We start from the raw sequence: 18459 nt of genomic DNA, 5'->3' as shown, positions 1-18459 counted from the left end.
GCTTTTACAGGGTGTCCAAACTTTTGTTGTTTCTGGGCCACACTGGATGAAGAAGAGTTGTGTTGGGCTACACATTCAATACATTGTGACACATAATCACAAAAAGATGTCATAATGTTTTAAGTAAATTTATGATTTTGTGTTGGGTTGCATTTACAGCCATCCTGGGCCACATGTGGCCCGTGGGCTACAGGTTGGACACCCAGAAGAATAATAGAAGGCATGTGTTTGAAACTCTTTGATGACACAGAGCTGGGAAGAATATTGAATAGTTGGGGATAGTTCACTTAAGGGAAAATATTTTAATTAGGCCAGTATAATAGGAATGTATGAAAGGTCTTGTACATCAGTATTTAAAAAAATCAATTCCATATTCTTAGGAAGGGGAGATCTGATTCAACTGTAATTTATAAAGAAATACTCCAGAGATTTTAGTTCATCAAAACTCAGTATGAATAAACGGTGGGATACGACTGCCAAAATGCTAATGAAATTTAAGTCACGTTAATACAATAGACCGGAGCACAGGACATCAAAGTCTCTGTTGTACAAGGATTAGTTGAACTGAATTGTTAATATGTGCTTGTTCTGGGCACCATGTCTTAAAAGAGATGCAGAGAAATTGGAATATATCTAGAGGAAGCTGATCAGGCAGAGATGTCTACAAAATAAGTCATAGAGAATGGCTTAGGGATTTGGGAATGTCTGGATCAGAGTGGAGAAGATTGAGGGAAGCTCTAGAAGTGATTTTTGAAATGTTGAAGTTTGTCAACACACAAAGGATTTAGATTTGGATTAGGTTACCCCAGTGATGGAATTTGGCACATGTCAAGAAGTTACAAGGAGGCAGATTTGGGTTTCTCATCATAAAAAACTTTCTAGCAATCTCCATTCTGAAATGGAGACAGGCTGCCTTGCAAGGTGGTTAGTTTCTCATCACAGAAGACTTTCAAAGGAAGGTCCATGGGCCCCTCGTCAGAGTTCTCAAAAGGGCCATGTTTTAGCAAAGTGGATCAAATGATCTCGAAGTTCCTACTAACCTCATGGGCCTCAGCATGAGCTCAGTGTCTGCATACAGTGGGTGCTCAAGCATTATCTGCCAAATGAATGAATGCATAAGTGTAAAAAACTCAGGGGCAGACTTTAGCACCTGATACATTTTTTAGTCATAGGTGATTTTATGGCATTGAACAGTAATTTCACCTAGTTTTAGAAGCATGTCATCTTGGGAAAAGTGAAGGCCTTGGGCCACATAGAGCTTAAAATTTCCTAAATAACTGGCTTATATTTCTTGCTGTGGTACAATGCATGCTCAGCCTTGTAAATTTTAGGGCTATTTCTGATAATGAACAATGCCTTGCCCCAAAATAATGTGATGCTCTTTTTTTTCCAGGATAATCGTATCCATACATCCAAGTACAACATTCTCACCTTCTTGCCAATTAATTTATTTGAACAGTTCCAAAGAGTGGCAAATGCCTATTTCCTTTCTCTTCTGATTTTACAGGTAATGTTGATGTCATATTTCTCCATGATCTGTTTATTAAAAGTATTCACATAATTTGAAAAAGTAAGTTAATTCACTTAGCTGAATGTTCACAATTAGTAAGACCCTCCTTATCAGATTTTTTTACGTTATTATTGCTATTTCTCTTCACAAATGTGGGAGGGCTAGGAATGGGTAAAAACCAGGACACTCATCATTTTCAGCACTGAGGTAATTTCAAAATGCAGTCTTGCACTTCATCTGAACCAAACCAGAGGTTAATAATTACTGCTGGTGGCCTCCCTCCTTTCTGTGTCTCCCTCTCCTGTTAGCAGTGTGGGTGTCGCGGCAGTGAAGCCCACAAGTCCAGCTGAGTAGTACTTTGTGGAACCTGATCTGGCGAATTTCATTTGCATCTAAGAACACTGATATATTTTACATATATGTAAAAATAAATGATGTATGCTGTATGTTATTTCACTGTAGAGTGATTTTTTAAATAGTTTTGAGTGGTTAATTGGTAGTTAGATACGTTGCTTTTTTTTTCCTATTTGACTAAAATTTGGGCCTAAATGGAATTTAAGCTTTTAGTGATATTTGAGAAAGGCAAAGGTATACCTCAGAGAATACACATACAGATAAACAACTCACATTAGCCAGTTATTTACTTAGTATTTATTTTAGGGCAATGTAATCACACTAAACTGGTAGATTCAGAATGTGCTGGAATCTGCACTAATTATAGGAGGTAAGCAGACAGATTACATGTGTGCCATCTAGATTAGTAGCTTGAGAGCTATTTTTCTTTAATTGAGTAATTATTTGTATTAAGAATCTTTTGGTTGCGGGTGGCAGAAACCTCAAATCTTTTTTTTCCTTTTTATTAAACGTATTGGGGGTGACACTAGTTAACAAAATTATACAGGTTTCAGGTGCACAGTTCCACAACACACCACCTGCACACTGCATTGTGTGTTTACTACCCCAAGTCAAGTCTTGTCATTACCATTTATTCCCCCTTCTCTCCACCACCTCCTCCTGTGGTCCCCCCACCCCTGCCCTGCCACCTGCAATTATCATGCTGTTGCCCTTGTCAGGGAGTTTCTCTCTTTTTTTTCTTTTCTTTTTTTTCTTTCTTTTCTTTTTTTTTTTTTGCTCAGTACCCTCCACCCCTTCCACCCAGGCTCCCAGCTACCCCTCCCCCACCAACAGCTGTCTACCTGCACTCTGTCTATGAGTGTGTCTCACTTTTAAGCAAAAAGGGAATATATTCATGAGTATTTGTCACTTAATGTCTGACTGGATTCGTGGGCAAACTATTTCAACAGAATGTGACTTTACTTTCCGCAGTTTTCCTTCTTGTTGGCTTCACTTTCTGGCAGGCCTTTTCTACCTGGTGGACCCCAAAATGTCTAAACTCTTCTCCTCCCAGCTTTAACTCCAATATGAAAGACAGAGAGAAGGAGAGGGAGGGACATTGGCTCTGACTGAATCATACCATGTTACACCTCCATCCCTAAACCAATCACTGTGGCTCAAGAATCTGACGCAGTGATTGTCTTTACCTAGATCACATGCCAAAATCTGGAGCCAGGATGGTATGAGTGCACCAAAATTACACGGACTGAAAGTAGAAGGGTTTGGGTAGTTTCCTAAGAAAATAAGGGTTAATCGAGAAAAACTGGATGCTAAACAGGAAAAAAAAGTGATGAAACCACAACTTATAATTTATTGAAGGGACTTTAGAATCCTAGATTTCTTTCTTTGTCCCTCTGTGAATTTCCTTTTGGTTTCTTCACATAATTTATACCATTACAGAATTTTGAGCTCATTTCTCTAATGGCTTTTGTGTTTTTGGTCAAAGGCTTTTGTTCACAGAATTTATATCCAGAAGGGACCTTTGGGATGGTTTAGTCCAGCTTCCTTTCTTTTGTTGATGAAGAAATAAGACCTAGAGACATCAGATGATTTATCAAGCTTTTACCACAAGTTAATGATAAAACTAGGACTAGAATTCAGCTTTTCTGCCACCCTGTCCGATGCTTTTCTTGGTACCTCAGAGTCTTTTGAGGTTTGTTTGTTTTTTAAATCTTATGCAGAAGCTATCATGTAAAATTGATTAAGTGTAGAGCTGTTTTAATGGGGCCTGATCTCCAAAAACTGACCATCTCCACCCAGCCCTTCCCTACTTGATGGCCCTGAAGCAACTCCAAATTGTACCTCACTTGAAGACCACCTGTCTGAGAGAGTCATCTCAACTGTCATGATGTCTCTGTCAGGTGGGTGGCTTTGGAGGAACTGGGTACAAGGCTTTGGAGTCTTTTTCATCGAGGTTCAAATTTCATCAGTGTATGTTCTTGGCTGAGTTGCCTGACTTCTCAGATACTTATTTACACAATGGGAAAATGATTCCCAGGGGAATCATTTGACTCTGGGGGAACATTCATAGTGTATTCTGTACTTTGCATTCGAGTGCTATTTCCATGGAATATGAGCCTCGTGGGCTTGTATAAAACAACGCTGGTGCAGAGTCTAACTCAATGAACTTCTCCCGGGATTAAATGACATAATACACAGAAAGTACTTGGTACAGTGTCAAGGTAGATGCTCGAAGAATCTCTTTTTGGGAATTGATGAGGAGTTGGTCAAGTTATTAAAAGTTGAGATGATCAGCAAAGCCTGAGCAGAAGTGAGAGTGGCCCCATCTTAAGGCCCAGAAGACAAGTGATGAGAAGACAAGTGATGTTTATTACCTGGGCAAAGATCATCATCTGTGAATGATTTCAAGAAGCTTACTTGTTAACTTGCTATAGAAAATTATTATTCTTTTGCCAGGCAGTTTGAAAAGTGATTCAACGATACTCCTATTCTGTGTGTCTTATAGCTGAATGCAAACACTTAAATTATGGAAAGTCATTCTACATTTGTACAAGTAAATGAATATAATCCCACTAATTGCTGGCAAGTCTTATGAAATTCAATGTCAACGTTTAGAAGATATATTTACTAAATATAAAAGCCATAAACTATTTAAAATATTTGTTTCAGCTGATTCCAGAAATTTCTTCCTTGTCCTGGTTTACCACCATTGTGCCTTTGGTCCTGGTGATAACTATGACAGCTGTCAAAGATGCCACAGATGACTATGTGAGTATTTGCTTTTGAGGAGTCCTGACATCTCAGTTTCAATTGTGACCTCTCAGAATAGAAAATGGAGATTCAATTGAAATTTTTGAATGAAGCTCTTTTGGTCAATGTGATATAAAACTCTTCTGTTATTTGATGATCAGTACAAGTTTTAGGTTCAGCAATGATTTGAATAATGATATTTGGAAAAAATGTCTGACTTTCCCACATTATCTAATCTTTGAGAAATAGTATGCATTTAGATGCAAGAATTGCCACAGTTTGGCTTTAAAGTTCTTATTCGTATAGACATACTTCATAGAAGAATGAAGTGGTAGAGTAGAAAGAAAGAGAGGAAGGAAGAAGTTCTGGAGAAAGATACCTTTCCCCACCAGGTTCTAGCAGAGTAACATGAGGCAAACCACTTCTCCGAACCTTTCCTTGCGTGAATAATGTGGCCAATGGCATCAGCACTGTGGATGCTGTGTTAAGGCACTTAACACAAAGCCTGCCTCACAGTGGGCACAAAATTAATGCTTGTTGTCTGCTCACTTCCTTTCCTGACCAGTTCCTCTCTGAGCCTTCATAGCTATTTCTGAGGTAGAAATTGTCAAGAAGAGCCAGCCCGAGATGACCATTTCTAGTCCTTCCAGACTGTCTGTTTCCGTACCAAGACCCCTCTCAGCAAAGCCTGAGCAGAAGTGAGAGTGGCCCCATCTTAAGGCCCAGAGAGTGGGCAACTCAAAGTTCAGGGGTGAACTCTTTGGTGTTTTTCTGTGATGCCCAGCTGGTCAATTTCGGGGACTATTTTCAGGTTAGATACAGATGTGAATAAGTACCAAGTCTCCTTTTTCTCCACTACAGTTAATACTGAAATAGGCTTTTATTCTGTGATTATATGTGCTGGTTCAACAACTAGATATCTTTATGAGGCAGGGTCTTGGCAGAAAAAAGATGTCACCTTAAATGAGGGAAGTCTGGGCTAGGATTAATAATGAGGAAACCATTTACGAAGGGTATGGAAGAGGAAAAGCACGTGGGATACTTACATGGATGGCAAAAACTGCCTCTTGGCGAGAAGGGGCAAAGGAAGGAAGCCACTACCAAACCTGAAGCTGTAGCCGAGGGCTGCATGCAGCAGCTAAGGCTTCCTGTAGAGGAAACAGCCACTGTTAACTCAGCTTGAAGGAAGCCAGGGAATTTCACTTTCCTCTGGCACTCTGATCTCTGCCAGTGCCACCTATTGGTCAAACCCAACTGGAAGCCAGAGGGAAAGGACAACACAGGTCAGCTTCCCCTGGCACAGGGCAGAGTGGAGGAGGATGGGTATAGATATGGAGAAACAAATGGAAATTATCTAGCACCCCTGTCAATTTATGTGCTTAGACAAAATAATTGCTTCCATTTTTATTGTTCTATTGGTGGGGAGAAGATTGTATGCCAATGATGGGCTGACTTAATTTACTCTTCTACCAATATTATCAATTCTTTCTGTGTTAACAAATGCCAAATATCTTATTCTTTCTGGTAATACCCAGTACTTACACCTGGAGATCAGTGTAATTGTATGCACTGGGCACAGCATAAAGGAAAGATTAGGATGGGTTTGAGAAGGATATTGAGGAGGGAAGGACAGATTGAAGCATTCTGTGTATTGTGATATTGATGTAATATATGAATATTTTTATAAGGAGAAGACACTAATCCTGATGATTATGATCTATGAAGTCAGTTTCATGTTTTTTGATACTACTAGTGTTCATTTAGGCTAATCGGTTGAAATAACACCTTAAACTTTAGCCTAATACTATCTGATATTGATAGTTCATGTAGAAAGTCTTGTATGAATGGCTGCTAATTTATCAATTTAGTAGAGGGCTCATAAATAACATTTGGATTCTCTAAGCAATAAAAGATGTTTATATTACTGGGATATACAATAAGAAATAGGATCCTTTGGGCATAAATATGCAAATCCACACCAAATGTGGTTCAGTATTGTATTTTGATTTTTTAAAATACTCAATACTTGATAAGATCATTACTAACAATTAGAAATTCTAGAGAATAAAAACACATATTGTTACAAGTATTTTGTCAGCTTCAAAGAAATCCATAAAACAGAATGAATGATGTTCTAATGAAGACATCAAAATTAATGTATGTTTTTTTCCTGGAGCTATGCGGCAGAGTGAAAGGCAGATTGTCTTCTTAGAAGCAACTAAAAATGTGTGGAAATTGGGAAGAGCACATGGCTAGACTCATTCCATGGGTGACACCAAGAGTGAGGTTTAATGAGAAGGATCGTGATTCAGACTTAGAACACGTGGAGCTGGGTCCAAGGTAACCATGACCTGTGCTGATTTTGGACCAATGGTGACATTGTTCAAACAGATGAGCTCAAAGTACCTTCAGTGTTCCTATTTGTGCTGACAAGGTCTGATTTAATATGTTTTTTTCCACAAACACTTTGATTTTCAGTTTCGCCACAAGAGTGATAATCAAGTGAATAATCGGCAATCTGAAGTGCTTATCGGCAACAAGTAAGAACTGCATCCTTTGGGTGGGGTTATCTTGAAGACTTCTGGGGCCACAAAACAGGTCTCAACAATGTGTGGCTTCTTTTTTAGTTAGATATAGATATTTCTTTTCCCTTTTATTAAAAATTGCAATATAAGTCGATTTTGTGTTTATGGTTCTTTCTTATGCCCAGCGAATGCTTGTGCTAGACACCCAATGCCTACTTCAAATCCCTTTGGAGTTCCTTCGGTGGAGCATAGATGCATCACGGCCAGTGCCTATTTCTAGATCTAACACTATTCAGAATTGGCACACATGTGATGTCTTGTATATGTAGCAGGCATTTCAAAAATACTGAATTGTTTAATTTGGTAATTTCTGGGGAATATTAGTAGAGAGACTTTGATTTATTACTGTATCAAGGCAGTGATAAGAATTTTATATTCACTTTGTAGCTGATTTTAGAATGAATTATCTCCCATAACACAGGTTTTTCATTGCTCTGACATTCATCAATCAATAAAGAAATATTTATGGGAATTGTTCTTGAATCTGAAATGCTTTAAAATGTGTATTTACCAACAAAAGAAAAAAACTCCTCCATAAAACTTAGCAAAAAGTAAATTTCAAATCTTCATTCCATTGTTTCTTAGTCTCTTTCTCTTTGTCCTTTTTTTTTTTTTTTGCTAATAATGAGAGAGAGAGAAGTAAGTTTGTAGCAAGTACTTCAGTCTGGCAGTCAACATTATCTTTCCATGATTTTGAATCATTTGGATACAGTGAACAATATAGTTTTCAAAGGATATCATAAAACAAAATAATCACATGAAATGGAAAGTTTCCTGAATGGTGCTTTCATTGTGCCCTCCTTCCTTCCTCCTCCTCCTGTGCCTCTTCTCCCTGCAGGAGAGTCTGATGAGGGCTCTTGCCCCAGCATGAATCCCAGGTCCAAGACGTCCTGCCAGGAACACTCAGGGAAGCCTCCAGTAGCTGGTGGCACCCACCCCAGTAGGATGCCCACCCCAGCAGTACCTGGACCCCCCTAATCCCCTGCAGACTTTTTATTTTATCCCTGGATTATGGCCCACAGGCGCTAATGGTAGACCCAAAAGCACTTTCCTGATTGCCATAAGGTTGAGTATGCATTAACTACTGTCTGAGATCCAGTTCCCTAGAGGCAGCACCTGAGACGAGGATTCCCATCAAGGGGTTCATAAGAAAACTCTCGTAGGGCCTCCAGGTGGAGGCCTCAGTGTCTGTCACTGCCCAGACAGTGCCACAAATTTTAACTGCTCATTGGAGAGTCATTAAAAGACCTGCTAAGGCTACTAGTTCAAATTCATTATGTAACTGTACATATCTTTAACACACTTTATATGAGATGATACTTCACGGTAATGAGACTAATTATCAAATGTTCCCAGGGAATTAGTTAAAACTGAAGACTTGAGAAAGTCAAGATATGCAGCAGTACAGCTCAAAGCCACATACCACATTAGTGTACAAAAGTCACTGCCTCTTAAGAACTTGCTTAACCACAGAATTATTCAGTGTCAGGACTAAACTCACACTTAAAGTCTCTCTGAGTGTAAAACTCATGGTTTTAACCACCATATTACAGTGGCAACACTTCAAAACTTGTTAACAATGGAAATGAATTGCATGGTTCTAGGCATCTTTCTGGCTCACTCATGTCCCACCAGGATTACACTTGCAGAGTCTGTCTGTAACTGTGGTTTTAGATGAAGATCATTTTTCTTCGCCACGCACTTAACACCATTTTCTTAAACGATCCAGTATAGAAGAACTATATATATTCATTACAATGTTAGTGATCAGATATTCAGGAACCTGATGGCCACATGTCTCCCACATGTGCTAGCTAACATTGTCATTATTATTAGAAGCAACTTCAGTGTTACTTCCGTGTGGTTTCATTTAGCTTTTTGTTGAGTTCTTATGAGGTAGCATCTCTGTAATGCAGTATGGTGTGAGGTTTTAAAATGTATTGTTGCTGATGTTGTAAAGTAGAAGGGAGAAGCACATGTCTTTGAGATAGAGTATTCTTTAGGAATCAGTTAAAATCAGGCAAGTTTTTAAAAAAAGATTTTATTTATTTATTTCTAGAGAGAGAGGAAGGGAGGGAGAAAGAGAGGGAAAGAAACATCAGTGTGTGGTTGTCTTTGGCATGCCCCCTACTGGGGACCTGGCCCACAACCCAGGCATGTGCTCTGACTGGGGATCAAACCAGGAGCCCTTTTGTTCACAGGCCAGAGCTCAATCCACTGAGCCACACCAGCTAGGGCAAGACTTTTTATTTGTAAATTACCTACTACTGTGAACTCTTGAAGGGCACCTCTCTTAATTACATCTGTGTCCCTTGAGCCTAGCACAGTGTCTGTTAAATTTTTAAGCTGAGCAGCAACGAGTATCCTTGCTGAGAGGGAATTTACCAGAAGAGCTTGACCTGCCAAATTTTGCTGAGCCCCATCATTAAACAGTTCCTGTGGCTGGGAGGGTGGTCTTTGTGTGATGTTCTTGGGCTACGGAGGCTGGCTTTTGACTTTTTGGTTTTTAGAAGTTAGAGACATCAAAGGGGCTCAGATCTGAGATAGCCCAGGGAGCTTTGAGTCCTCCTTGGAGCTGGTGGTTGTTGAGGATGCTGTTGGTCTCTGACTAGACCATCATTGTCTTCCTGTGCTCATGCCTGGCTCCTGTGTAACATCACTCCTAAGGGCTTGAGCCTGCCCACTTTCTTCAAAACGCTGCCCTTGTGGTACTGGAGCCAGTTTTTCGATGTGGCAGGATTAGGGAATATCAGCACTTCAATCTTAAATTGAAGAAGCTCTGAGGTGTAATTTGCACCTCTGAGCTCCTCTGGAGACCAGGCTGAGGATGGGACTTTGCCTGCAATCATACTTCTGTGTGACTTTCCCCTCTTCCTTGTATTGCTTCTCATTTCTCTTACCAGTCTCTCCTCCAAGTATTTTCTTATGAACCCCTGGATGGGAATCCTCATCTCAGGTTCTGCCTCTAGGGAACTGGATCTCAGGGAGATCCAGGTACCACTGGGGTGGGCATCCTACTGGGGTGGGTGCCACCAGCTACTGGAGGCTTCCCTGAGTGCTCCTGGCAGGACATCTTGGACCTGGGATTCATGCTGGGGCAAGAGCCTTCATCAGCCTCTCCTGGAGGGAGAAGAAGCATGGGAGGAGGAGGCTGCTGAGGGGAGTGGGTCACAGTGAAAGCACCATTCAGGAAATCTGGGTCTCTGTAAGTGGCCACTGTGTGACTTCGGGCAATTAATTTTTCTTTTGTGCTTCACATCTCCCTCTCTCTGTGCTAAGAAGGTGGGCAGCTACTTTCCCAATACATATTTACTGAGCAAATGCTGTGTGTGGGCTGCAGTGCTTCCACATGTAACCCTAATAAAACCCCAAGGTGTGGGCAATGCTGCCTAATTTTAGAAATAGAGATGAAGACCCAGCAAGGGAGTGACTTGTCCAGGGTTTCATAGCAAGTAAAGATGTAAATTAGGCTTCTACCCAATCATAAAGCAATGTGTAGGTATGAAATTGTGGTCTGCCTGTATCTTCACTATTTATTTTATATGTGAAGGGCTTTGTAGAACAATTATAGAACCATAAACATAATTACATAATAAATATGTAGCTTATATGTAATATACAGGGTTGGCAAAAGTAACACTTGCTTGAATGTGGTTGGTAGGGTAATAATATGGATGTAATAATTTGTAGTTTTGATTTGAACATTTCACCTAAAATATCATATGGTGTGCTTGAGTGTGATATGGTTATGTTACAGAATTACATGCTTATGATTTTGTTGTAAAAAGGGGGCATTATCAGTGCCGGATGCTGTATATGTAAATAAACATACATAACTATACTTTTAGTGCCTGGAGCATTACTCACCTATGTTCTTAGTATTGTGCAAGCTGTGATGGTGGACATTGTAAACCTCAGCCACAAAATAATTTAAGAAGTAAAACCCTTTCTTTATAATCTTTCTTTTCAATTTCATTCTTTTTTTTTTTGGTTTTGTTACATTCTTTTTAAATCAGGACCAGTTTTCTGTTTCTGCAATCTGTTATCATATGTGAAAGTGCTTAAGAAGTAGGTGTTGTGCTAGGCTTGGATAAAATCCCCGGGAGGCTTTAGTTTTAACACCAAGCAGGAGTGGCATGATTCCACAGAGTCAGAATTAAGGTGACTGCTGAACAGGAAGTGTACACTCTTAGCCCGGGCAAGAGGACATATGCCTGCTGACAGAATCTGTGCATGCCGGTAGATGCTTCAGTGTGTGATAAGAGGAGGTTTCCCCAAGTCATGCCAACATCCTTGGCCCCAGTGGGAGCACCTGGGCACGTGAGGGGCTCTCAGAGGACAGAGGTCATCTAATCCAGTGCTCCTCCACCTGGGCAGCACATTATATCGGTGCCCAGCCCAGCCACAACCCAGAGCAATTACCTGAGGGTTTTGGAGGCGAGGCCCTGGTGCTTTTTAAAAGTTTCCAAGATGACTTGAACACTTGTTCGAGTTCAGAACCTGTAATGGCAGCCATCTCTTTGCCTGTATCTACATCTTTATGCCTACATCTCGCTAATATTAAAAGACATTCAAGAAAGAAATTCCATTCATTTTTAAAATGGTAAGCACAGTTTTTCATATTAGAGCTATCCTTATAAAGGGATAGATAACTAAAATGCTTATTTACATTTATTGCTGTGTTCAAGCTTAAGTTTTTAGTCAAACATTTGGCCAATAAATAACTACTTTACTGTGTTTTCCTTTCCTTCAGAAATTCAAATTTTAATTTTTCCCATTTTTGTCTTTTTTTCTCCATTACACGTACTGTTCTCAGAACTGAGTCACTTGTTGACTTTCACATATTTACGCCTCTTCCAATATTTGTTGTTCTATCTCAGCAATGTTTCTAGTTGTGGACTTTAGATAAGGAAAGGTGTGTGGGAGATCCTTTGCTACCCAATGAGGTAGACACTAGCCACATGGAACTGCTGAGCACTTGAGATGTGGCTGGTCCCAATTAAGATATGTAGTAAATATAAGGTATACATATCAGATTTTGATGACTTAGTACCAAAAGCAGGATGTAAAATACATCATTAATAATTTGTTATATATTGATTCAATTTCAAAATTATAATATTTTGTATATAGTGGGTTATACAAAATATATTAAAACTAAATTTATCTTTTTAAAAACTCTTTTTGAATGTGGCTACTAGAAAATTTAAAATTACCTATGTGGCTTGCATTTGTGACTGGCATTCTATTTCCACTGGATGGCACTGCTTTATACAACAGCTTTGTTACAGGTGAGAGAAGCAAGCAGAGAAGAAAGTGAACTCTGCTATAACCCCAGACTTCTGACTCTTATCCTTGGATCCCCTGTTTGAATCTTGCAGGCTGCCAGCATTGTGGGTTGTATAACTATTCACAAATAGAATCATGATCACTTTTGCACAATACTTTTACACCCCTAACAGTTTCTGAACCTATATGTCTGCATGAGAACAGTCTGAGCTCAGATGCTTCAGCGCAGTTACCCTCTCAGTCAGGATATTTCCTGGACACCTCTAGACTTCAAATTGCTCCTGACTATCAGCTTTTTGTGCGACACATTCCACTTCATACCTTCCTGAGCATCGGTAAATTTGGCTCAAATTTTCCAGGCTCTTTCACAGGATGTTCCCATCAATCTTATTCAATCGTTTTCCATTTGGAATCTGTGTGTATTTATAGAGAAAGACAAGGGCTTTCTTTCAGTGCTGCAGAGGATTATCTGCACTATTCAAGCTTGAAATTACTAGATATTATTCCTGCATAATTATGTGAACAAATACACTATTTCAATAGAAATAAATTTTCTCTTTGTTTAACCAACTTTTCTAGTTTGAAAGATAACTCCCACTGGATATTAAGATGGGAAATTTTGTTTCATTTTTCTTAGCATATAGTTATTTTTCCACTATAAAAGTAGCACATGTCCATTAAGAGAAATTTGGAAAATAAGAAAAAGTAGAGGGAAAAAAATAACATTCACACTTCCACTATCCAAAAGCATTGCTATTTTGTTCTATGTCCTTTCAGTCTTTTTTTCTATGCCAAGATTTCTTATAATTGTGTGTGTATATATATATACACATATATATTTGTTTTTCTGTTTTCACTTCACGTGATATCATTACCAGTTTCCAATGTCTTTCTATTATCTTTGTACACATAATTTTTATAGGCTGCATAATATTCTGTTAAATGCATGTTTCATAATTCAGATAAATACTTTCTTATTGTTTGATATTTCTTTTTTTTGTTTTGTTTTTAATTTTATTTTAATCATTGTTCAAGTACAGTTTTCTCCCACTTACTCCCATTCCAGTCCACCCACCCAACCCTACCCTCTCCTCTTCCTCATTTGTTTTTAATTTAAAATGTAGTTTCTTGATCTCTCTGAATTGATAGAATTACCTTTTTTTCTAAGACTGGGTTTTTATGACGTATTTATAAAACTTACCTAAGAAGGTTACATTGTACCCATTATTTCCTATATGAGGTAAAAAGAACAGGAAGCACTGTTGCTCAGTCCACCACCAACCACCTTTGTCAGGGCCCCAGGGTGTAAGTGTGAGCAGGACCAGGTTGGATGCACTGAAGCCAGGAGGTTTCAGTCTCTTCAAACATTGAAATTCCTGAATGGGTGGCTGTCAGAGTTCAAGTCTATCTTTCCCTTAATCATGTAAAAAAAACCCCAAAATGTTCCATTAAAAAAATATATTAGTGACTCAATTCCCAAACATCAATAATTTGAAACAGTGTGAATATAAGTTTTATATTATAATTACTAGCTACATAGTAATGTAGCGCTCGCATGTAAAATATATACATCAGTTCTGGTCTGCGGAGTTCCTAGAGAACATTTGGGCAGTGACTGAGGGCAGTGTGACCCACAGACCATTTCGGCAGCTATGACAGAACTCTTTCCCTCTCCTTTGTCCTGCCAGAGTGGAGGTATGTAGACCGATGTCAAAAGATCTATCATTTGCTGCTGAATTCTTGGAAATAACTTACCCAAGAGAGGGAGAAATTCATGTATGGCATTGCCCTCTTCTGGATTCGATTCAGAATGTCAGTCTTGGGTGAGAGTGGATTCTTCTTATTAAATATGCTCTTTTCCTTCTTGGGCACCTGCAACAAAAATACCGAAGATCATTGAACTTCATGCATCTGAAGCTGACACTACTGAGGGTGTCTGTGTGCAGTGGGGGAGTGTGAACACGCCCAGTTCTGGGGTTCTATTGATCACATGGGAGAACTGATGAACCCTGAGTTGAGTTACCTTGTGTTCGTCAGGGCTTTGTTGGCTTTGTTGCAATTGGAGTGGAGGCCTCTGTGGTTGAACAACAAGGCAGAGTACTAACTTCCTGAGTTTTTTAAAATCTTTAGCTCACCCAGATAATTTATATGTTAATGATGGTACCACTGGGTCTACAGGAGAGCTATTTGGGGTCTATATAAAGAGACTGCATATTTGAAAGGAAAATTGAGGGAAAAAGCTTCATTCTTTTTCTTTTAAACAATGTTAATGAAACATACCATTATAGGCTTAAACGACAGCGAGTTCAAAAGGAAGCTAATGGGAATAGTCTCAGTGGTTTTTTCAGAGGAAGTTGTTTAAAAATTAATTTAATTTTTAGCTCATGCTACTAAATCACAGAAAACATGTTTGAAAAGTAGTGTCACCCTCAACAAATTAATTTCAGTTTCTTTGGTCTTGGACTGATCATTTCTTGGGCAGTTTCTGCGTGTCAGCTCTGCAGATGGAAGTGCCCACTTGCCAACGGCTGGTTTCTGTGTGTGAGCTGTGACATTGTTAAGGTTCTTATAAGTGATTTTCCATTGTAATCAATTATTACAGTGCATAAATATAACTTTTTAAAGTGTTAAATTTCTAAATGGTGACTATTTCCCCAAATGAGGTACATCTTGAAATAACAGGAAATTATAACATTTGCAAAACTCTGCACATGAGCTTTTCAGTGGCATCTCCTAATTTCTTTTAAAAATTTATGTAATCCAGATGTCAGCTGCTTCCTTTTGCTCCTCTTAAAGCTCTCTTACTGCCTCCTTCTCCCACAAAGCATTAGAGAACAAGGTAGAGTTGAATGAAGATTTTGTGGGGTTATACATGAGGAGTTTTGTTTTACATACTTCATAGCAAAAAATGTGGAATCCCCTTTTAACATTTTTCTTCCACCAAGTTCTCTTTCCGCTGCTGGCATTCATAATCTCTTCCCCATTCAGTGCTCAGTGTTATTGGCTCTAATCCATTTCTTTCAGTATTTAGGACCCCTCCTCATACATATATCTCCCTTTTATTACTCAGAGTGGTTTGGTTCTTCCCTGGCTGTGAACTCCAACCCATCACAGCTGCTCACCGAAACAGCAGATTTTTCTGTAATGAGGTGTAATTTTTCCACCTTGCATGACAAAGAAAGCTTAAACTACACCATATTCTATGTAACATTTAAAACTAGATTCTCTCTTCTTTAAAAAGATAGGTTTATGTATGTCTTCACTGTTGTCATAGGGAAAAGATCTAGAATTTGTTTTGAAAGAACAAACCCATACTCAAACTACAAAGGCCTTAGGATTTCATAATGTAAAGCTCTCTTAAGATCTTAAAATATGAAAGATAAAAGAGATTATAATATTATAGGAAGTAAATTTGGTTTCAATCACAGTCCACATGTTGTCTATACCAAATCAAACAAATGTTTTAATAGCATTTGTTCATTAACTACTTATTGTTGATTAAATACTTACACTATAATACATTTCTACTACAGGAATATTTAGCTTTAAATATCCTGAGATAATATCCTGAGTTAATTCCTTCCATGCATTTTAGATTGGTATATTATCTGTCTGCTATTGGTAGAAAATTAAGAACAATTAAAAAAGTGTGAAGAAAATATAGATTCTCCTACCCAGCTAGGAGAAAACTGCAATGAACTTGTGAAGGCATTGTATTACTCCTTCCTTCTCCATCTTTGCTTTCTCTTCTTTTCTTATCCTTTCAAATCTTCCAAAGAATAGTCATATAAAAAATAATTGAGATTTTACTGTATCTTACTGTCATGGTTTGAACAATGCCTCCCTACCCCCAAAGATATGCCCATTGGAATTTAAGTGTTTTCTATGAAAAAAAGTCTTTGCATATGTAATTAAATTAGGCATCTTGAGATGAAGTCATCTGAGTAATCCAATCACAAGTGTCTTTATAAGAGAAGGAAAGAAGATACACAAAGAAGATAATATAAAGATGGAGACAGAGATTGGAGTTAAACTGTCCCAAGTCAAGCGCCGCCTGGGGCTACCAGAGGTTGGAAGTGAGGCATGGAACAGATTGTTCCCTAGAGCCCCCAAAGTGAGAGCTACCCTGATGACCCTTGATGTTGGGTTTCTAGCCTCCAGATCTGTGAGAGAATAAAGTTTTGCTTCTTTAAACCACCTAGTTTGTGTCATCTGGTATAGCAGACCTAGGAGATGAATGTTCACTTGCTTTCAGCTTTTAGTTGAGAGGTTCTGCTTGTTCATTTTTTTACTCACTAGACATTTATTAGATGCCTACTATATGTCAGGCAGGATGCTACATGCTGGGGATGCAAAGTTAAATAAAATGTAATTTTTGCCCCAAATATAATGCAATCATACTTACCTCGTATGTCCTAGGCTTAGCTCTAGAATTGCCACAATACTCTCAGCATTTTATTATTTTTAATCACGTGTAAGGTGGGTGAGCAAAGTGACTCATCTCATTTGGAATGTTCAACTTTTGAAAATTCTTATCGGAATACAGGCTCTGCAGACAAGACAATGCCAGGTGGCAGAGAACCTTAGCAGGGCTTGGGAACGTGGCTGCAAATGGTACCTTGAAGCTGTAATTCAGGGACACATGAAATCACCTTTAAACTTGAGTAGTGTTCCCAAGCACTAAGATCCATTTCCTTATTCCATGCCAGGAATTTTAAAAATTATCTCTGCTTGTTGATTTCTGGCAAAAATTAGATGTGCAATAACAGAAGAAGGAAAACAAAGAGGGGCAGAGAGCATAGGAAGTAAGAGTAATGATCTTTAAATTAGATAAAAAAACTCAAAAGCACTTGGGAAATTTGGGTGCTGTAAGAGTGTTGTCAATGACACATGGAAAGGGAACTCTGGCTGTGGCCTTGTGGGCCCGTCACTGGAGGTAAGGAAGAAAGGGAAAGTGTAATTGGCATGGTGATGCTCAACACTGCAGAAGGAAGAAAACGGACTCTAATGACAGAGAAAGAAGAGATTTTGAAGATGTGAAGAAAGATGATAGCATTTTAAAATGGAGACTATATATGCAATAAAGTTTGCTTTCTGTAAGCTTTAGAAAAGAAGTGAGCCTTTATTCAAAATAAGTATTCATTGGATTTTAAATTTGACTAATGTCCTGTGGTAAGCCCAGGATGAAGAATTTTGAGCAGAAAGAAGAAAAGTGAAGTATTGAGAAATGGAATTCAATTAGGGAAGGCTTCTTGGGAGAGGACACATGAACATCAGTGAGACTGAAGGGGCTATGCTGGCAACTAGGGATGAATTTTATCGGATCATCTAATTTGCTCTGTGCGTCAGTCACACACATTAAGCCTGCATCAGGGACATGAAGCAGAAGTTTCACAGGGGTGTGAGAGTAGTGGCAGGGATTTGTGTTAACCACTCATCCATCTGCCACTCAGCCACAGTTGTGTAACAGTCCTCTGCACCGACACTATGCTGGATGCTAGAGAGACAGGGATTCGTGTTCCTTCCCTCAAGAAGCCTGGAGTTTAGGGGAAGAGATGGACAAATAAACAGACTGTTTTACAGCAGTAAGTGCTGTGATAAAAGGAAACCTGAGATGCTGTGGAAATGCTCGCTTGGGAGGTCCCCACCACAAATTGGGAGGGTGGTGGCAGGGCTATCATCGTCTCAGAGAAAGAATTGGTTTCCAGCAAGTTTCAGCCATTGAAAAGCTAATTGAATGATGGGGTGAGAGAGAGAGAGAGAGGCGAGATAGGAGGATTAGGGAAGGATTCAGGTTATAAAGGATGACTAGCTCCTCATAGGTTTATTGCTGAGGGAGGCTAAGAACATGTTGGCTGAAAAATACAGATAGATAAGCTAGCATAAATTCATCACTCCAGCTATGTGCTCTGATAAAATGTGGTCCAGCTATGCCTGCTATCTTCATGTATAGACTGCTCATATAGGACT

At 39.0% G+C, this 18459-nt stretch overlaps 1 protein-coding gene across 5 annotated transcripts in view; it reads left to right on the top strand.

The window, feature by feature from the left end:
* The window catches only part of ATP8B4 (ATPase phospholipid transporting 8B4 (putative)), a 206294-nt gene that overhangs the window by 59084 nt on the left and 128751 nt on the right, over positions 1 to 18459 (top strand). For all 5 annotated transcript variants that reach the window (XM_045823771.1, XM_045823772.1, XM_045823774.1 and 2 more), the window contains 3 exons: positions 1394 to 1507; positions 4535 to 4633; positions 7094 to 7155. In XM_045823771.1, coding sequence (XP_045679727.1) covers positions 1394 to 1507; positions 4535 to 4633; positions 7094 to 7155 — 275 coding nt within the window. The remainder of the gene's footprint in view (positions 1 to 1393; positions 1508 to 4534; positions 4634 to 7093; positions 7156 to 18459) is intronic.

Source organism: Phyllostomus hastatus, unplaced genomic scaffold, assembly GCF_019186645.2.
Source record: "Phyllostomus hastatus isolate PE091 unplaced genomic scaffold, TTU_PhHast_1.1 phas_scaffold_501, whole genome shotgun sequence".
Taxonomy (NCBI): Eukaryota; Metazoa; Chordata; class Mammalia; order Chiroptera; family Phyllostomidae; genus Phyllostomus; species Phyllostomus hastatus.
Note: the sequence above shows the minus strand (reverse complement) of the source record. Positions and strands in the feature narration are given on the sequence as shown.